Source organism: Sceloporus occidentalis, unplaced genomic scaffold (genome assembly GCF_023333645.1).
Source record: "Sceloporus occidentalis isolate IW3139 unplaced genomic scaffold, rSceOcc1.0.p SCAF_89, whole genome shotgun sequence".
Taxonomy (NCBI): Eukaryota; Metazoa; Chordata; class Lepidosauria; order Squamata; family Phrynosomatidae; genus Sceloporus; species Sceloporus occidentalis.
The window spans coordinates 65,536-88,049 of NW_028317069.1; the positions used below are offsets into that span (position 1 = coordinate 65,536).

The 22,514-nt window shown below is 40.3% G+C and overlaps 1 protein-coding gene across 1 annotated transcript in view; it reads left to right on the forward strand.

The window, feature by feature from the left end:
• Positions 1–2,773: 2,773 nt before the first annotated feature.
• LOC149284634 (ryanodine receptor 3-like) overlaps positions 2,774–22,514 on the forward strand; it is a 147,394-nt gene continuing 127,653 nt past the window's right edge. The window contains 11 exon segments of the mRNA XM_089496281.1: positions 2,774–2,800; positions 3,682–3,801; positions 8,449–8,556; positions 15,214–15,288; positions 15,427–15,505; positions 16,635–16,747; positions 17,381–17,486; positions 19,777–19,870; positions 20,761–20,835; positions 20,956–21,112; positions 21,595–21,759. Coding sequence (XP_089352407.1) covers positions 2,774–2,800; positions 3,682–3,801; positions 8,449–8,556; positions 15,214–15,288; positions 15,427–15,505; positions 16,635–16,747; positions 17,381–17,486; positions 19,777–19,870; positions 20,761–20,835; positions 20,956–21,112; positions 21,595–21,759 — 1,119 coding nt within the window.

Genomic DNA, 22,514 nt, shown 5'->3' on the forward strand with positions numbered 1-22,514 from the left:
AGGAGAACTCGTTGAAACTGAAATTAACTTGCAGTATGGAGAGGGGGGGGCAGGAAATATTTTATAGGCTGCTGCTGTGCTGATATTACCATTCACCGCTATCGCATCAATCGGCTTCGGTGCTTCTATTCTCACTGATTAAAACAGGCGGGTTTCACAAAACATGCACCCGATACTAGGATTATCTCACTGGGTCAGCAGGTATCCAGATTAGAAGCCAACGGTCCACTCTTCGCTCATTCCTTCTATTAAAATAATTGGTAATAATGCTGTACACATGGTAGACGATGAGGGTTTACTGAGAGTATTATATATATATATATATATATATATATAATGTGACCTTTTTGTAATTGGATACATAGTTTAATTTCTAAATGTATTTTCTGCTTTTTCCACACCTGTAATTTTGACATTTATGGCTGTAGAACATGGTGGCTACTCTTGGTTCCAAAAAGGGACTGTCTTTCGTAAATAAAGACTCATGGGAGGTGTGCCCATAGGCCTACATCTATGTGTTCATGTAGCTGAGCAATCCGGTCCAGGACGGAGACAGATGCCTGGCTCAATGGCTCATCGCCACACACTCTGGAACCGAGCTAGAACCAGAACCAGCGTGTGTTGCTTTTACCTCGAACGGTGGAAGGGTATAAATACATCAGAAGAAGGGATGGAGAATTCATGCGCAGGCCTGGAATAAGACGCTTATCGTACCAGCTGCATCAAACAATTGAGAACCAGCGAGGCAAACAACATACAACGGCATAGCACAAGCTGTAGTGAATACGAAACACCTTTCCGGTTTACTGCCTTCCTTGTAATTGACTTCGTAAATTGGATGAAATTTTATAAATTGTGGCAGATGATGAAGAGGGTTTCTGACAATATGTTACAATAAATGTGCTGTTTGTGACCTTCTGCTACACCTTGAGCTGCATCCAAAAAACCTCAAATGTGGAAGCAGCAATACAAGTGCACAGAAGCCCGAGCACGGGTTGATTCGATAAGAAATCTAGTTTGTGGCACATTTCCGAAGGCTTGCGCGGATCGAGCAGCTGAACGGCGGAGGGTGGCTTGGTAGTGATTGACGACACGTTGTGCCTGGAGGCTTCCCGAACGTGACAGCGGCCGGCCGCGACACTGCAGAGCCCTGAATTACAATAGCCGCTGAATGCTGCAGTGACACGACGCCGGCCACTGCCGCCTCTCTTTGGCATGGACTGGGTTAAATGGCGACCTGACAAAAGCCCATCAATTACTTGCCTCATCATTCACCCACAACTGCCGTTCCCTGTAACTGTTTGGAGTCATTTGAGGGGGGTTTTTCAGCACTCCTGCAGCTCATGCATTATTCAGGGCACGTTCAGTGCTGAAAGGTGCAGTGACGGCTTTGTGTTCATTTCATTAGAACACCGCTCTCTAATAACCATATATCGCTCTTCTCACAGCCCTAAGGGGATCTGGAGATGGCTATATAATTACAGCCCCTAAGCTTCCTGCGCCAAACTGCAATGGCATTTACACACCCAGGCATCTGGAGTAGCATGTCTATTAGCAGCGGTTACACCTTGACTTAGTCCCTTCTGTGCTCCTTTCTGGATTTCTCACCGGGGACTATGTTGACCGCTCTACATCTAGAGATGTTAGTCTGGTTGTATTGGTGATGCAAGTGTTGCATCAAAATGTGACCACGTTATGGGCCTAAAATCATATTTATTTCCGAGCAATCCTTTTGGGCCAATGGTGGAAAAAAACGGCCTAAACAGAGTTAGCAACGGACAGGATTTGACATAAATAAATAGTGCCGCGTGTGCCGAATCCGTCATACCAGATGTGCCTGATATATAAGCCTGGCTGCTGGCATGACACCCTTTTGACACATGGCCGGCTTAATTATAGTAGAGCGCATCGTGCAATGTCCAGAAATTTATATTGTCCCGCATTAAATTGAGAAAATGTGTAAAGGGTATGATGCTGATATGCGACTTGTGTGTCCTGTGAACATATGACAGCAGACGATGACATGTCTATTTTAGACTTCAGAGTGTCGGGGAGGAATGTCTGAACGCTCCTCGCCTGAAGGAAGCGGCAGTATGACAAGAATCTGCTTTTCGTTTCTCCTCTGCAATGTTATAGCCGTAGACTCTCTTATTTTTTTGCTATGGAAGCGATATCAGATGAACTCATTCCCCCCCCCCTTTCATTCTGCGCTTATGCCTAGCGGCGGGCTTTTCCAATTGGGTTTTTTTATGTGACACGTTAACAACAAAGGCTTTTAAAGGATTAATCTATGATATTTAAAAATTTTTATTTAAAAACACATTTTTTTGGAAATTCTATACAGATTATTGTAATTTTTGGAGCCCCTGGAAGGGAAAGATAGAGGGGGTTTCACTTGGGGGTTAAGAAAATTGTATATTAAAAGTGCTTATTTTATAAAAGTAGTATTGTTCAGATCTTAATGAATGCAATATTGTGACACTAGATAAATAAAACATATATGCTTTATTGCATTTCATTATTTAAATAATTCCATCATATTAAAAAAATCACAATTGAGATACCATTATTTAAAATATATGGAAAAATGAATACATATAAATACAGACTGTAGTAAAAATGATAATAATAATAATAAAATAATATATGCTTAGAAATGTATCTAAAAACAAACGCTCCGTCGGCTCCCGGTGAAGCCGGTGAAAGTGTAAGGAAGCCGTAAAATGATATGAGTTTCTGCCGGGTACGAAATGAATCAATCTGTGCTAAGGCAATGCCGGAGCAGCAGCCGTCATCGTGGGTAAAGTCTCCGAACAATCCACGTAATGTACGCGATGGATCATTAATCTCCGCAAACCGAGCGAGGATTTTAATAAATATAAATATTGCCGGTATGTTTTTTAAGAAGAACGCGATGGCATTTGCATTCCTTGATGCGCGGGATAGGATTGCGCCATGAGTTGGCTTTATCAACTTACAGTTCTATATCGAGAGCAATCGCCATGGAAACCAACATTACAAAAAAATATGTATATGATATAGGTTTATAGTTATAGTCCAGTGTTTCAGAAGCTATCATCTATATTTGCTGGGCTATAGAGAACACGAGCTTGAATCTCCCTGCAGTATGATAGAAGATGTAATGTGCTGCCATGTCCAGCATGTCTGCAGTGATGGAGCGGTCCGGTGTTTGCGCATGCTGCTGTGACCTTCTCCCCAGCGACCACGCAATCGCATCAGGAAGAGACGAAAGTGCTGACCTGCAGCATATAAATATTCTGTGTGTTTGTATGTGTGTGTGTGTGTGTGTGTGTGTAATATGTATGGACGTATGTATGTATGTGTAGAACACAAGTACCTGCCAATACTTGACATGACGAAGGACACTTGAATATGCTTAGAAATGTGACTTTGTTATATACGAGAAGAATCGTGCATTTTATTTACAGTTTTATTTGTAAATCCTTTTCCTTTTGTTTTTATACGCATTATTGTAACATGTATGGCCGTAGAACCCTGTGATACATTCAGCTCCTAGAAAAGAGGGACACCATGAGAGGGGAAAAGGGACATGTATAAGTCCAAAAGAGAGACCCTTGGGGGGTATTTGAATATGTTCATTCATTAAGCCTGCCACACTACCGATTTAGCAATGCCTCTTTGATTTGTGTGTTTCTGTAGGATGATGAGGTTGTCCTTCAGTGTGTTGCCACCATACACAAGGAACAAAGAAAATTCTGCTTGGCAGCTGAGGGACTCGGGAATCGATTATGTTTCTTGGAACCAACTTCAGAAGCTAAAGTAAGTACTTTATACTTTTTCTTTGTATAGTACAGAATCAGACACTCCATCTATATTTCACCAAATATTAACCATATGTACTCCCCCCCCCCCCAAAATGTATAACAATATGCAGCCTGCATTCCGAATATTTTATTTGCCACGTGCCTGAGGGGTTTGGCGAGTAACGTCACGTGGGGTATTATTCAGGTGATTGGAAGGAGACTTGTGGTTTCTACTCCCTTGATTCACTTTTCATTATGAAGGGCTGACACTGTGCAAGAACAACAAGAAGGTCCGAGCTGGCCCGCCTATAATGTGTAATTTAATAGGTGGTGAGACTTTGAAGACATTCACTTTAACTATACATTATACAGGGCCAGCCAAGCTCCTTCTACCAGAGAAGCTCTCTTGGCTGTCCTTTTATTAATGTTAATATAGTTGTTTTCCTTTTATTTAGTTTCTTTCTGTCCATACATTCAATACACTGTATTTGCAGCATGCTTACACCTGTTTGGTAGGCCTCGTATCACACATTTGTATTATTTGAGCCTGAGACTAGCTTAGTGCACCAACCTTTTTTCCTTTTCCCTGTTCATACATTGAAAGGGACTGACAAAACTAGAACTGACAGATACATTAGGTAAAGAGGGGCCAGCTCACAAGCTTGCTTCAGAAATAATGAATAGTGAAGTCAAGTAGCTGGTTTCCTGTCCTATCAAGGCTCCCTTTAGTGAATAGACCCCACTGTTGCCATGAGATATGAGCGTGATGTGACATAGCTTTGCTCACTTATTATATCACTGCCACATTAACTCATTGCTGAGTATGTGAGGATAACAAAGGATACCAAGAATTTTTATTGTAGTATTAGGTTCCAGTCCCACAGTCCCACGGGCCGATAACCTTTCAATTCAAATGACGTACATGAAGGGCGTTTTATTATAATTGTACAGTAATGTTTGTAGCACCAATTGGCCATACTGGGTGTTTCTACATTTCTAACCTAAACAGAACCTAACGTACCTCATCTGGAAAAATAGACATCTTTGAATGTTTGCATATTGTTCATTTCCTGTTTTCTGTGTTAAAATAACAGAATAAAAAGTAACTGGCCTGCACAGAACATAATCCGAATGCTAGCCAAATGGCATCGCGCAGGCACAGGGGGATCTGATGTTTTAGAAGTTAGCTGTAGGCGTTTACAAGAATTTTGTATTAGGATTGGCCTGTTAAAATATGTAGGTATATATCCTATATATTCTATAAATGTAGGTCTAATGTTCAGCAGCCTTGGAATCGGGTTACAGGGTGGGCTGACCAAGACGACGGGGGGATGGGCATTCGTGGAATAATGTATAGTGGCTTTAGATGTGTTTAATGCTGACCAGGGAGAAGCATTGTGATCAATACAAAGTAGAACATTTACATTCACAGCACAGGTGGGATCCAGTGAAGAATATCGTTATGTTTTGACAATTTGTCTTGTATTTGGTAAGCATTTATCTCCAAGATTAAATTGCACAGAATTACAAGCAGCCATCCGGGAAATGCAGGACTGTGAGGTATCTCTATGGGTCGAGGTTTAACAACACAGCAAGCGGGACAGAGATTTAGTTTGTAATGCGCAGGCGATTTGCACCAGTAAGCAAAACCATAAAACTTGACCTTATCAGGTTGTAGAAATAAGAGCCCCCCCGCACCTGTACAGGATAGACCCATGGGGGGGAAATACCCTTCTGCATGTGTGCTGTTAACGGTAGAGCATTGTATGTTACTTGCATATGCCTAAATATAACTACGCCATGCCTGCTCTTTATTTCTTGCTCCTCACCATAGATACCTTCTATATATATGCTCTTCTATGTCTTTTGTTTTATAAATTGAATAAAAAAAAAATAATCCGACACAGAAAGCCTACAATATCTCACCATTTCTGGCTGTGACTGTTGGGGGGTCTTTGTGCAAACCCTAAACGGCATGTGATATACTCGCCACCAGTCTGCTCCAGCGCTGGCTTGGCAAACCCTCCGGGCAGGGGTCTGAGGAGACCCACGTGTGCACATGTAGAAAGCGCTCCTGTTGATTTCAATGACGGCACTTTCCTGCCACTTGATCGCTATGGTAAGTACTTCAATTCTGAACGCATATGAAAACACGTGCAAAGTACTTATTGTTTGGGGGCTTCGTGGGACACTGGAGTGTCGCTTCAGCCACTCGAGTCAACCTCTGATGGTCTGTTTATGCAGGACACAATCCCTGATTAAAGAGGAAAACTAGAGTCTTGCTCATTAACATATTCTTAAAGGTCAGTCTTTTGAGGTTAGTAGGTCCCAGAAGACACCTAGCGGAGAGCTAAACACAATTTTTTTTTAAATTAATGAGTATTCACAGCAAAAAAGGTATTTTCCATTCCAGTCACAGAATTATTGCAGTAATCCACATCTGTCTTTATGTGAAGAACTGAATGTGCACCATCATGGATATTCCAAGAAAAAATGTTTTACTGGGACGTATAAAACAGACATCTCTCTGGGTAAATGTATCTTGGGCAGCGTGTGATTTATCTGCCTCCCTCTGATGATACTATATATATATATATATATATTTATATATATATATATATATATATATATATATATATATATATATACACACACACACACACACACACACATGCATACAGATACAGAGACAACAAAGGTGGCTTTTGGCCCTTTAATTAGTCACTTGTGTTAATATGAGTAGGACAGAGAAACTGCTATATTGGGAGGTGTTCAATGCTGAACTATTCTCGTTGTATGATGACGTCAAATCGTGCAATCGGTGTTTTACAAATGAGTCACTTAAGCACTATTTTTTCACAGCGTGGCAGTGTGCAATTACTCTGTGACCTTTATCATCTACCCCATTCTGAAATTTTAAAATAGAACCTGACTGATGTGTGCTATGTGGGCTACAAGATCGCAATGCGGGGTAGATAAGAGAAACACAGTGCAAATATAGATTTGTAAAGGTATATACGTATACACAATGTGTAAAGACAATAACTTAAACGCACACACACACACACACATATATATATATATATATATATATAATGATTCCCAATAACCATGATATTTCAAAGTTTGGACAAAGTGCTCAATCCTGTTGTCAGCAGAAGGCTTCCCATCTCCAGGCTTCACCCACGTTGGTTTCTTTAGCATCTCAGTAAGATCCACACCTCGGACGGATCTGCTGAGCAATGATTGAAGGCTTGCATTTGATTTCACATCACGTACCAGACATTGGGACAAAATGTCACCATTGGCCAATTTCACCACTGTGGACTTTAACAGATACTAATAAATCTAACACTACCTGCTATGTGTAGCAGCTAATCCATATGTGGCCTTCTAGCATTGTAGCGGTGCATTAGGAGGACACTCCTGACTTCTCACGTTCCCCATACGATGATGAAAAGCGGTTCATAAGGTGAACTGTGCCGTTTTCTGGTAAGAAGAACCCTCGTTGTCCTTCCAGCGAGCAGCCATTGGAGTTTAAATGAATGAAGCACAATTTATAGGGCATTGTAGCAGCTGAAGTGGTGTCTAAAAGAGCCAGGAGCCGGTTATAGCTAAAAGACCAACATGTAGATGATTATATCCCAGCACAGGCAAGGCTTTCTTTTTATTTATGGTTGCCTTGTGTCCATAGTAACATTCATAATAAGACAATATTACACTACCCGTTTTTGCAAGCTTTTTGTTTGCTCGATCCACTTTTGTACAATTTCATTACTATTTAAAAAGCAATATTTTTCTTGCAATTATACCAATTGGTGATTTAACAAAAGCACTTTCTTTTTGTCACAATGAATCTGCAACAATGTGAACCATTACAGCACCCAGGTTTTTACTTCTATAGCTATTAGTTATGTTTTTCAGGCCGATAGTCCTTATCTGTCATCACATAGTCCTTCCATTCTTGTTTCTGAGCGTCTCTTTATATCACAAGACACAATCATAATATATTTCAAAGCGTGTCTCTCTATTACACTGCATCCCCGACTCATTTACTGCTCAGAAGGTTAAAGGGAAACTGCCACCATCTTTAGCAATAAAAATATTAAAATACTGTATGTTTTTTTATAAATATTGTGTCATATAATGTTTTCAGACATTTCTGTGTCCTAACCTGACATCATAGTCCAGGCCCAAACAGCCTGACTCCTTATACCGCCTTTGTACCCATAGAATGGCTTAGTCTTAATCGCTCTGTCACAAACTCTGACAAACCAAGTCTATGGAGGAACAGACGTCATTACGAAACAGCTCGGTGTGGTGTTGAACAGATAAAGCCAATGATAGCCTTTAGGTTTGTGGATAAAGAATGTTAATAAGAGCAAATCGAGATAAAACCTGCTTTATCCAATGGCGGCCTACATTACTGTATACAGCATTGTATTTTCCATGGGAATTCCTCTTCAAAGATGCTCTACCTATACAATATTATGAGGTCTGTAGTATTAGAACTGTGAAATGTCCACAGTTATCCAAAATAAGAGATGTTTTAGTCTGCGGTTTATTTTAAGACAATACTTATAGTCCAGTTTTACTCATACACTGCGCTCGCCAATCGCTGCATCGTAGAATGGCCTTAATGTTCTTTTTTTTTCCTCCGCAGTATGTTCCTCCAGATCTTTGCATCTGTAATTTTGTGCTGGAGCAGTCCCTCTCCGTCAGGGCCCTTCAAGAAATGTTGGCAAACACAACTGAAAATGGCAACGAAGGGGTAAGTGACCATCCAGCCCGGTGTTGTAGCAGACCCTCGAGCGGTTAAACTTTGTTCCGGTCATTTAGTCACGGCAGAGAAGTCGAGACGTGGAGTCCTGCACCGAGCTTCCCATTTTTAGTTTTCTAAAGGCAAGGTTTCACGTTTTGTCTGCATTTTGTTTGTTTTTTTCTCACTCTGAAGCAATAAATCAGCTTCCCGCGTATTCTTTTTGATGATGTCTTTTTCTATACGTTACAAAGGCTAGTAAAAGCTTAATAGAAAACCAATTCTCAACAGACCCCTTTGGCAGAGATAACGCAGCCCATTTATGAGGGGACATTATATTTCTGTTATTTCCGTAACATTACAGTTATAGTTAACCAACATTGTAATATCTGTTGAAATCCCGTAAACTTTCTATGCTTTAAGTTTTATTGATTTTTACAATAGTTTTATTCACCCAGGATGACGCCTGGTAAGTTTCCAGCTCTGTATATTGGTAGTTTTTACTGGGCAATGCGCACATTTATTTTTTCTTTTGATTTATTTATAAAATAGACTGGTTACACCTGTTATGGGTCTCTTTTGTTGAAATTTTGCTGAATCTTTTCTACTATTTTCTTTTCCATTCTGATAGACTATAGACGGGTCGAAATGGGTATGTTGCTTCTCCATTCCCCCCCCCCTTTTTTTTACTCTCTCCTAGCTACCTTTTGCATGAAGATTTTTAGATATTATGTAACAATAAGTCCTTTCACTTGTTAGTGTCCAGCATCTCCAAATAGCAACCCATCGCCCTTTGGTTAGGAACTGATGGAGCTCTATATGTTAGCAAAAGAGAATTGATCAATAACATGTCTTGTGAAGTTCATGAAACATGTATCGACTGCTTGTGTTTAGAAATCTATAAATGAATCTGGCATAATCCATATTTTCCCTATTCTCTCTGCCCCTACCGGGCTCTTCCATTCCTGGTTGCTTTTGTCCAACTTTTTTGAAAGTGTATTTTAATGTAGCTCTTTAAATAAATATGGCCCCTGATCCTCGTTTCCATACCTGGGAACCTGGGGTAAAGCCCCTTTTCCCTGGGTCTCCTTAACCCCTGAAATAGCCAAGGTTATCCTTCGGAGCATACCTACCAACAACCAAGTATCCACCTATACTGTCCCTATATAGAAGTGAACAACCACCATATACACTTCATGGGGGCCACAAGGTGCTGTTTGGACAAAGCCATATGCCCTGATATTACAGTTTGTGCCGCCAGGGGTCGGAAAAGATCAGTTACGTACATCCCCAATGCTTCCAATACCACCATACTGTATAGGAAAACATACATACGGCTTTTCCCAACGAGTTAATGGATGGAAAGTACAGTAGTAGATTTGCATTCCTATTCCTCAGCGCAAGTACCAAGATGTAAAAATGAGCAGAATTGTTTCAGCTGAGACACTTTCAGGGGAAAGGACTTCCTATCCAACTCCACTGGTTTCCTCTCTTCCTCCTTTCTCTTTCTCTCCATCCCTTTCACGTTCTTTCACTTTTGCTTGGACAGGTCTTCTGTGGATGGAGCTGTGTGCTGACTACTTGCCTTGTATTCTTTTTAAAAACAAACTTTTTCTAACAAGTTTCAATATTCCAGTTTTCTTGATTATCAGGAGATGCCTGTATACATTAAACTTTAAGGTTTGACTCTAAGATTACCCTTTACAAAACTATGTTCATTTGTACGTATTAAAGTGTATTAGAGGAACAGCAGCGCGCATCATGTGAAAGCAGCATTCCCATCGCATAACACCTATTAAGACACACACATTCTTGTGTTTTTAGAACCACGGTTGTTGTTTTTGTTTTTATTCTCTATTTTATCAGGAAATGCTAGGATTCAGCTGCATCAAAAACGCATAAGTCATGTCATTAGTTTAGTTAAAAGAAAGAAGAAATGTCACCTTCAAGACTTTGTTGCATTTTGCAGTTCATTACACTTTAGTAAATGTAGGGTTTTATAGATCAAAACAGATGGTCTGTATGATTTATACACCCGCTTTATTTGTATACCACCTGGTGTCATCATTCAAGTTAAGTTACTGTTACCCTTTAGGCCACCCGCAGCACCCAACTTAGTTGCCCTGGGCCTCGCATTTTGTTCAGAGCTGATTATGGGACCTCTGGGGCAGTTTGTTTAATCAAGTGTTTGGTACCAACCCCTGCCCAGGTCCTCTCTGACCCTTTAAATTCTTTGTGCCTCCTTAACCCAAACACACCCTCTTCCTTTAAGGAGCAGTAGGGCTCTGTGGGGCCAGCCCAGGAACTTCCCAGCTACACCGGCCTGTGATTGGTCTCTGCAAAAGAGTGACTGGCCACCACATATTTTTAAAGTTGACTTTGACTATGATTATGCAGTTCTTCCTTGGTTGATGTATGGAAGTGGAAGTACCTGAGGGGCTGCTTACCTTTTTATTTTATTAGCACACCTGAGAACTCTCTGGGGATGACCCATAGCCTCCGTGCAAAGCTCTGCTTCCCAGAGTCTCCGGGTCACTCTCCCCTTTATCTGCAGCGGGGGAGGGGTGTTTAGCCACCCCCACTCCCAACCCATTTATTGTTATCTAGGACTAACCCTGTCCCCTTAGTGAGTAGTCATCCCCTAGAAGAGGCAGAGCCCTGGGTAGCCTACCCTAGAAACTCCCCAGTTATGTGTATCAGTGATCAGTCTGCACCGAGAGAAACCGCTGTGTATTTTCACTGCCAGTAATTCATTGATCAAGAGCTGAAAGTACTGCTGCTTTAAGATTGCATATAGTGTGTACACTAGAATATGTGAGTGTGTCAGACTGATACGCAAACATGAGGCATTACCCAGATCCTTATAATCTTAGAGTCACGCCTCTAAGTAACTAAACAGATCCCTGACTTTAAATGGTTTATATGCTGAATGGTTTTTTTTGGTTTCTAACTACAGTCACGTAAATTCTAAAAAGGGAATGGCAAAGCGGGGGTTAATACATTATCACATACTGTAAAGTCCCAAAACTTTACAAAAAAATGTAATAATCTGTGACTTTGTGTTTACGCTATGAAAATATTTACTGTAAACAAACATACACAACGTAAACAAATACTTTTTTCTGTTTCTTTAACGTGAAGTCGATGATGTGGAGTAACTTCTGTCTCTCTAGCTGTTGGCGGTTCTGTGGCAATACGTGGCACTGCATCGCACTGAGGTTTAATGAGAAGGGTGTTAGTTGTAGATGAGTTGTCCATGAAAAATAAGAGTTGCGGAGCTGAAATATTGTAAATGTTCAATTATTTCTATCAGGGCTATGTCTCTGTAACAGTAGATGTCTGTTGTGGCGGACGGTATTTAATAACTACCTCTGACCCTTTAGTACCCATTGGATTTTCCCCTTAGTACGCCATACATCCCATTTATTGCTAGTACACTAATGATGTAGTTATCAGGCAGCTGATTGCTTTATATGAAAAGGAATGTCTGTGATGTCTGTGTATGTATAGATGTATAGATGTATAGATGCATCCCTAGGAGTGTGGATGGAGCTGAGCTGTCAGAATGGAAGTGATGAGACAGCTTTTTGCGTGCCTTTAATTGGCGTGTTGTGGACCCAACAGCAGAGAAGCGGCCCATGGGAGAGCGTGCGGCTCGGACACTCGCTTGTGCGCAGGTTTTGCTGATTATGCACAGTTGAGGTCTACATTCTGCTGGCAGCCTTGAGTTTTATTAATGCCTTCTCCCCGATGTCAGCGGTAATAAAAATAATTCTCCTTTGCAGATGGCAGTCCTGGATGTACAGTGCTTTATTTCACAGAGCCTCTTTTATGGTCTTTGAAGGTGCTCCTTCTAGGTGTCCCAAAAGATTGATAAACTTCGATATATTTATTACGCTGTATTCTGTGGGGATGTCAATAATAAGGCCAGACCCATGTCCTTTGGGTAATTTCTATCGATCAGACCCTGATCATTCTGTTGGACATTAGAAATGCATGGATTCCCTATCATCAACTTTGAACCGTATGCCATATGCTTTAAACATATATATATAAATATATATTCAGTCCATGTAACAGAGCTGCCGAAATGATACATTCGTATCTGCTGTGTTCAGACCTTAAATGTTGGCTATTCACTGGAAGCTGTATGTGTTACTGGGTTCCTGTTGATGACATACGGTACTAAACGCACTTCCTAGGGATGAATAGATTTAAACACAGAATTTCACAACAAATAAGAAGCCTTTGGTCCATCTAGTCTGCCCAGATATCCTGATATAACGACTCAAACCAGAAGAATCAGAAGAATCTCTCATCCTGTCTGCAGGAGGGGTAAATGGCAGGAACCGGTGGAGAGGAGCAGGCCCTGCGCTACTGGAGGGCTGTGATTTTTTATGTTTTATTTATGCTCTCAACCCCCTGCTTCTGCTTTGGCTTTATTGACCTTTAAGATAAAATAAAGATGTGATTTGTAACTGCGCATATTTTAATAATGTCCTGGCTACTTGAATGGTGAGAGCGTTCCTAGCCGGAGCCTCTTCATTCATTCTGCAACCATGAATGATCAGCCGGAAATCTGCTCAGTGCTCCTTTTAATTTTATAGGGACGTATTAATTGTACCGATATCTCCTAAACCGTAGGCAGATTGCAAGAGAACTCTACCTACTTAGTCTCAAAACAGGTAGTTATGTCGGGGGACAGGTACATTTTAATTAAACTATCTCTCAGAATAAGTTCCTTCAACACCATTTAAAGTAACAACTGCAGCTAGCTGCCAACATGCATCACATTAAAATCTAAGTAGACAATTTGAGAGATTAAACTGCGGTATATTACTGCCGATTTCAGGAGTCTTAGGATCCGGTTTGGTAGTGTTAGACATTTGGTTTTAATATTATTAATAAGCATTATATTTTAACAGTCAATTTACCTTTTTCGTGCCCAATTTATTTTTATTGCGTCCTATGTTCAGAGAGGTATCGACTGGGTGCACAGGGACAGACGGTGTGTTTGTTTAAGCTGTAGCCTTGTCAGACTCTCGGGCACCAGGTTGCTACTACAGATCATACAAATCATACAAATCTGATCAGTAAGCTTAAGAAACACCTGCCTAGGATCCTTGCGGAATTTGAGAACACTTGACTGTTCTTCTTTCCCATCTACTTGTTCTCTTTGGACACACACTTTAACTTTTTAGGATATATAGAAGTCTAATGCTAAAGAAGTGTGTGTGGGGAGGGAGCTATTTTCCTTACTACTTCAATCTGCGTTGGCTTCTGAACCCAAAACGCTCATTTGTTCATCATTTTCCTGAATAGCTGGAGCTGCAGAAGAGCTTAGACAATGATTTGGGCAGTGGCATGGTTATAGCTTTATGACAGTTTACAAAACCCATGTCAGGCTTAATTAAGAGGTCTCTGACCCTTTTGTTCTTTCATACATTGGCAGTTTAAAAACCCTGATGACCAGTTTCCAAATGTAGCGTCCAAACGGCAAAAATAGGTCTGCCTAGTGGTAATTTGTGACTATACATTTAATATTAAAGGAAAATAACCATTCCAACGTGCTTTATATCAGCATATATACCTCATGCAGTCTGTGCCGTTGTTTCATTTGTATGATTTAGTACAGTAGGGCATGAGGAGCATCTGCGGAAGCCAGGACAACTAAACCATTAAGTCAATGCCTTTTCTTTTTCATACCTTGGCCCCGTTCTGACTAGACAGGTTCACTGAAGGAACCAAATTCGTGCACCTACAGTATTTTCACAACATATTATCATATGTCCACCTGGTAGCAGGAGTCAATATTAAACCGCTTGACGCTATAACTGAGCCGTGAAAGTCTTTCGAACGACTTAAGGCTCAGCCTCTACAAGAGAGATGGAGCCAAGAATTCTGTGTACAATCTAATGTTGGTAATGTTTGCACTGTTTACTATGTTACTAAGGAAGTAAAAGTAAAATTTCCCAAAATAGTTGGTAACCTTGTGTTTGGTAAACATTTCCCTACAGGAGGCTTCTTTAAAGCCCACAGCTTTTGAGTACTGTTCATATAAAAATCTACTTGTCACCTTACTGTAGCATGGATTTACACAGCTACCAACAAATGCTTTCAACTGTTGGGTCTACTTCTATTAATCAAATCTTTCTAGGAAGATTACAGTGTTAATCCTTCCCGTGGGTTTAATCCATTATGCTTGCTGCAAATCTGTGTTGGAGTTTTTTGATCACCGTTTCCTTTTTTAAATTCCTCAAAATGCTTCGCAGAAGTTTACCCGGAAGGTAAGGCATGGTACTAACGGAAAATACAGTAACCGCATTGCTTGCAATGCATATCCAGGCAATGTGTCGAGGAGATATAGATGAATGCTTTTTCCTTCGTGAGAAGGTGCAGGTCTGGTGTGGCATGCAACTGATATTAGACTTCCTCTATAAAAGGAACCTACAGACATTCTTTTTGTAATTGATTTGTGTTGTCATAGACTTGATACATGGCTTGGCTGCCCAAGACTTCCAAGTGTACTCCTGAGTCTTATTATACCATCACGAATCAATATGTTTCGAGCGCATCTCTCCCACTCTTTCCGAGGAATGAACAAAAGCAAACTGTATACCTGCATTTGCACAGGCGTCATATCGTGACATGTTCTTTACTGTACCCCAGGCCTCTCATGGAGGTGGACACAGGACGCTACTCTATGGTCACGCAATCCTACTTCGACATTCCTTCAGTGGAATGGTGAGTTCTGACACTTACGCCAACATTGCCTCTAAACGGGGAGAAGGCCGTAAAGATGATCCGACTTGCACTCATATGGGAAGTATATTCAGATATCCTCCTTAACAAGCGTGTTTTATTCCTGTATACCTTTTACAGTACTTGACATGTTTGACGACATCAAGATCCCTGACAGATAAACTTGCATTTGATGTGGGACTGCGGGATACTTCAACCGGTAGGAAGTGATTTGACAGTTAATTCACATTTCTCCTTCTTTATAGTAATATTAGTTAACTTAAGTTCACGTTTCCTTACGGAAGACCTACTCTCCCCATAACTTTGGTCTTCAAAGACACACGTGATTTGGTGCGCAGGATTTCATTGTAAATTGCATTTATTTTTGTATGAGATACATTTATTTTCACACGGACTAAATGCTGACAAGACCATTTGAATTCTGATTCTAGGACCAAATGAATGAGCGTGATTATGACTCACGAGGTAGGGTTTGTAAAGGAACAGGTCATGCAAGGTAGTGGCTGTAGTAATAATGTATTTTACGTTGAGGTGGCTATCACAAATACATAACAAACACAAATGTTATATATAGTACATACATACCATACAAGACTAGTTGAGATTCAAGCCTTTTAAAATAGAATGTTGAAAACAGATACTGTGATTGATTAAAGTTAATGGTTTAAGGTTAACATTAACTTCTGTATTTAAACAATTGATTTGGAGTTGAAAACTGGAATTGTAGAGCATGGACACCTGGGAGTTTAGTGGCAGGATTTAAACTGTTATTCACAAACACATTTTGAGGCAGTTTAGTAACTGACTAGGCAGAAACAAGGGCGATGTTAATCAACGTTGGCTGGAACAGTTAAAGTCTTTGGACTGGAAAGCCAATTAAGGGGTGATTGCGCTGGATACATGATTTATGAACTGATCAGAGCTTAGTGGCCGCTGTGTAAGAACGTGTTGTAGTCTGGAGATATTCCCGTTGTAGACTCGGTTTGTCTTTGTCCAGAAGACAAGTTAGATAAGCGTTGACTCCCGTATTGTGTTACAGCAGGATAACACAAATGAGACCTGATTCACTTTCAACTGACGAGCAAGTAAGCCAACTACTGTACAGGACATAGACTGTGGTATCGCACGGTTTGTTTCGTTTAATTATACAGCCAAGAGGTAAAGCAGTATATTTAGATGTTTATTAGGTTAGGAGGGGTACTTCATTTTAGAGGTTTATAAGAATATTAATCTAACAAGTGAGGATTACTATATACAAGAGTGATCTCCAAGGAAAAATGAGAACCAGAAGAAATATAGGGAATTAATTAGTACTTGCTTCTTTGTAGGAGAGGCTTGCTGGTGGACAATACATCCTGCTTCCAAACAGAGATCAGAAGGAGAAAAGGTTCGGATTGGAGATGATCTCATTTTGGTCAGCGTTTCCTCCGAAAGATACTTGGTATGTGTTTCTCAACATCAGCATTTTCTACTAACGTATACTACTGGGAGCGGTAGTTCTATCTTAGTTTGCGTAATGGCTGCCATTGCTCCATGTTTGTAGGTAGTATTATCATTATTATCATTATTACTTGGTATTTATTACGTGCTAACGTATTCCACAGCACTGTACAATTCAGACATTGGATGGTTGGCAAGTACTTAAAAACACTTACAATAACGCTCTATGAAGCTGTTATACAAAGTTTCTAGCAAGAACGGCCCCTGCTCATACACTGACAAGTAATTAAGACAAAAAAAAGTTTGTGTAAAAAAAAAATAAAAGTCTGCCTAAAATGTTGTTACATATCAATACAAAAAGTATACTGTGACAAGATCAGGACGATAAAAGTCTACAGCCATATGTTAAGAACAGCTAGCGTTCAATAAGACTTGTGACCATTGCAGTTTGTAAATATGTACAATATACATGTGTTAATATTAAAAAATTTTGTTAGGGCTAACTACTTTCTTTCGCACCAGCCATACGTGTTCCATTCTTCCTTAGAAGCACTAGTCAGTAGTAAATACTAGTTTAGAACGTAGGTGGCTTTTATTCTATTGTTATTATTATATGTGTCTTTTTCCCATACAGCATTTGTCCATATCCAACGGGATGGGAAACATCCAAGTAGATGCCTCTTTCATGCAGACCCTGTGGAATGTACATCCGACATGCTCTGGGAGCAGTGTGGAGGAAGGTGGGTCATCAGTGCCTTTCTGAACGTCTGTATTTTATATGCAGTGGCTTCCACGTGCCTGGGGAAATGATTTAAACTCTTAAATAAAGAATGCTGGTGTTTAATTATTAAAAACGCTCCTTTTTTATTTTCTTACCTCTGGACTTCAGAGCTACAATAAAAGCATACATTTCTTTTTACCATAGATGCCTAGTGCTTCTCAAACCACTTGGGCTGCAAGGTGAATTTCATCGCTTTAGCCTGCTACGAGCCGAGCGCCTGCTAACGAGCCGAGCGCCTGCTAACGAGCCGAGCGCCTGCTACGAGCCGAGCGCCTGCTACGAGCCGAGCGCCTGCTACGAGCCGAGCGCCTGCTACGAGCCGAGCGCCTGCTACGAGCCGAGCGAGTTTCATTCATTTGTCTTTCAATACTGCACATCCCACCGCTGGGATTTTCTGATGATCTCCAGACCATCCTTGGAGCCTCAGGGAAACAGCTGACGTTAGGGTTTTAGTTCCCCTGGCTGTTTACTGCTCATCTGTCTCTGCTAAATGGCCCAGAACATCAGATCTAACATTAACATTACAATTGACAGTAGCTGAGACCCCAGTGTTTTCACCCTCGTCATACTGTGCTCACTGCCCTTAAGATTTGATTATGACGCACATAGATACGCGTCACGTTTATGTAACCTTGTTTTTGTCCCTACTGTTTACTAGTATTCAATTTTACTTGATTTTTTTATTGTTAAATGTCAGTGCTAGGTTCTGAAGCCATTGACTAAGCTTGCAGATACGTTTATTTCCTGGCCTCTGAGAACAGATGTTTCTGGCCCTTAGGAAAAGGACAAAGTTAAAGTTATGTATTCTGACAGACAATAGTCACACATCCAGTTTTCCTTGTGTATTTCTTGCTATGAATTTCTAAAGCTACACAAGACATATGAATGTTGCTGAAAGATGAACAATTCCCTGTACTCTTTATAATAAATGTGGCCAGTATAACAGAATTTGACCATTCAGCTTGTGTAGTTTACCGTGTAGTAAACTCAGACCTTAATCAATCCTTGGTCTTGTCTTACATTAAGGATAGTTTTATGCCTATCCCATGCATCCCTCTGTCCCAGTAATCTCCTTTCCTCCAAGCTATACCTATTACTATCCTTTAGTCTTTCCTAATCATTTTTAGCATCCAAACCATTTAGTAGCTCTCCTTTGAGATGGGCACTCTAGGATGCTACGCAGTACTTTAGGGCCTTGATTCAATATACAAGACTAACCTACAAGCGTTCTCAGACACATAAGCAGTAACGACTGTATGACCTAATCACACATCAATATATGCTGTGAGAATGGCAAAACCACCTAACCATCAGTGAGATTTATTTAATCAGTACAGACACATGTTTCTAATTGAAATAATTCTGAGACCTCAGCCAACTCAAATTAGAAACACGTCTGTTCTGATTTATGTTGATTGAAGTGTGTGATAGGGGTAAACATCCTTTTTGTGATTTATTTTTGCTTGGCTGTGCATGTGTAAATATACGATCGTTGTATGCACTGACTTCCCTACGATAAAATACATTGAGGTCAGTGCAAAATTGACTCCATTATGCATTGTACATGAAAACTATATCTTTATTGACGGATAGTTCTGTACCTATATGTTCAGCAGTTAGTCCTTATACATAAGGTCCTTTGCCATGTGTGAACTAATATTATCCAAAGAATATGTGTAGTTATATTAAGTGTATCTGCCTGAGATGATAAGTTTGCCATTCAACCAACAGATTGTTATTAAGCTTTTATTGTTAAAAGAAAAGATTGCAGAAGTTTATGTGGCAATGAAAGGATTATTGCTTGTCGATATTGTAATTCCCACTCTGTACCTACATCAAAGATGCCAAAAACAGCAAATATCCCTCCAGGATTTTATTATTTTTCCGGTAATCCTCTGGCCTTTACACGGTGTATCCAGGGACAAGGAGGCAATTGGCCAACTTATTAAAGTATAACACTATACGCGTGGCCAGCCTCCCGAGCGCATAAGGGGGTCATGTAACGCAATGTTACATGACCCCCACACAAGAAGCTCAACAGCTCGCCAGGTGCAAGCAGAAGATAAAGTAAGCTGAATACAGAGTGAGAGATATGCTTCAAAGTGCTGCCACGGGGCCACGGGTGGCAGAATACTCTTCTGCTTTTAGCCGAGCTCCAACAGGAGCTTGATATCTCAAATATTCAAATAGAGCCTAACACACCAACTCCCATTTCTGATATGTACTTTACCTATTGTATTCTTCCACAGGCTATCTTCTTGGTGGACATGTGGTGCGATTTTTCCATGGCCATGATGAATGTTTGACAATCCCATCTACTGACCTGGGAGAGGCCCAGCATAGGTGGGTTACATCAGCCATAAATATGCATTTTCAATATATATATATATATATATATATATATATATATATATATATTCTAATAGAAACTTTACCAGGACCCTACAATGAAGTCCACAGTCAGTTGCTTTCTTTCCACTAATACTCTCTGGTACTCACGTATTGGCACATTAATACCAACCATGTTCACGAATAACAGTAGTCTTTTAAATACTAATTATATAAATATGCTGGGTATCAATCTGGCTAGATGTTCGGAATAAAGCTTTACTTTTGACAGTTCCTAGTGTCCAGGATACGGAGGGGTAACTATATGGGCAATATATGGTTTTATACATCCCATAATCTGTGTCCCTTCTTCCATTTTGTTTACATTCAAATATACGGTCATATAGTCCCCAACTGGGAATACAACATCTTTTCAGGAAAGCTAGTGCCAGGTGCTTAAAATAAATGTCATTTTGTTTTAAATATGAATCTAGAATCCTTTCTGTTGAATGTGACAAGAAAGCTTATGAATCTATTCACGTTCTGTTGTACATTTCTGTTGGTCTGTAATAACCTCTTCATTCAAATGACTTTTAGCTTAGCTACAGCTCAATCAGTTCTATCCCAATCAAATTTCTCTATTACGTTTCCCCGGGTCAAATTCTGTTCTCGTCAAAATGGCTTCACTTTTTGTTCTGGGCGTTCGTTACCACCATGGTTTTATATTTTTTTTAAACAGCATTGTTTGCAGTTTGCATTAAAAGCAGCGTCCGCTCGAACGACCATTCCCAGTTCCCAGAGGAAACCACTTTTTCAACCAGCTCCTGAGACACTCGTTTGCCGAGGTTGCTGTATTATTAAGAGGCAATAATTTGCTGCTTCTAACATCTTATATCTCCTCCTAGGAAAGTGAATTACGAAGCTGGAGGAGCAGGTGTCCGTGCCAGGTCATTATGGAGAGTGGAGCCCCTCAGAATAAGGTAGCAGCCTTTAGATTTATATTTAATCATCCAGCTGGATGGGTTATTCCTATCGTGCCACACTTGCAATCTCCATACTCTGAGTTTAAATGTATAAATGAGCATGTGTCATTTGTGCAGCTGGAGTGGAAGTCATATCCGATGGGGGCAAACATTCCGCCTTCGCCATATTACTTCTGGGCAGTACCTGGCACTGACGGAGGACCAAGGATTAGTGTTACAAGACAGAACCCATTCAGACACCAAGTCATCAGCCTTCTGCTTCAAAGCATCCAAGGTGAGACCTTCTAAGCTGTAGTGCGTTTGTCTCTGTAATTCATTATGATTCCAATTTTATGGTCAAGAGTAGAAAATATTGGTAATAAACTCTGCGATCAGAGCTCACTTTGTGGAGTATTGGGAGACTCATTTGAAAAGCCCTTAATGTTGAAATGCAAATAGTTTTCTTGGCGTACAGTTTCCAAAACATTTTTGCCAGACGTTACACAACACTTTTCATTTTGGTTCCCAGTATGTATTTAAGGCTGATGGTAATACAATGTGGGTTTCTTCAATTGTAGCGATGCATAATTTATACACCATTCGTTAATTTTTTCTTATGTGTCACCGGCCACATCAAAAGACCTGTCCCAGACACTAATAAGCTCCACTTGGTGTTGCTTTTGGAAGGAGATACCCCAAAACCCACAGTTCATTTTGCCTGCAGGACAGTGCTGCTCACGCATTCATGTCAAAGCTTTCTTTCCTTGTTCATTTTAGGAAAAGTTGGACTCCGGCCATAAGCGTGACATTGATGGCATGGGAGTAGCGGAGATTAAGTATGGAGATTCCATCTGCTTTATTCAACACGTTGACAGTGGCCTATGGTTGACCTACAAAGCTCAAGATGCCAAAACAGCAAGGCTGGGACCACTAAAGCGAAGAGTAAATTCATTAATATGCAATGATTGTGCATGCAATCCTAGATTATAATTACTGCATGCATAGTGTTTAATGCTTTAGGAAATACAGAGACCATAAAGTCATGGGTCACACACCATATTTAGGTCTCAAGTAGCAGGAAAATGTTACATACGTTTACAGGCACTTGCATGTTACTTTGTAAACTAGTATAAAATAAGAGAAATAAATATGAGCATTATGCAATACATTTTACAATGTATATGTTACTCTGGGGGGTCTGTAGATGAGGGTCAGAGATGAATCCAAAAGTTCAGTACTTGTCTCATAGACATGAACATGCAGTATGTATCATAAAGCTAGACCCAGTCAAATCTCATTAAAGCTCAATTGCCAGAGAGGCACTTATTTTCCGGTGGGCAAAGCCATTGAGTAGCTTGAGCTATTGGATTGAATCTCCATTTGAACCATCAGGGACTCAACTTGAGACAACTCATGAAAGCCCTTGAAAATCTTGGACGACACACCAAGATCACTAAACTCTCACCTTTGTATTTCTGGGAGTTACACTTAGTTTTAGTGCTCAGTTTCAATATTAGTAACGTGAACCCTTGTTATAAATTGACTCCTGTGATGTGAAATTGGTGGCAATCCAGTAATATTCAGGGATGTTACCAGTAAGCGTGTACCTGGTTGGGTGACTTAAAATAGAGTTTGAATAACCATTGGTTATCTATTGTTCCCTTCTGTATACATTGTTTTTCTACTTAGAGTCAGAC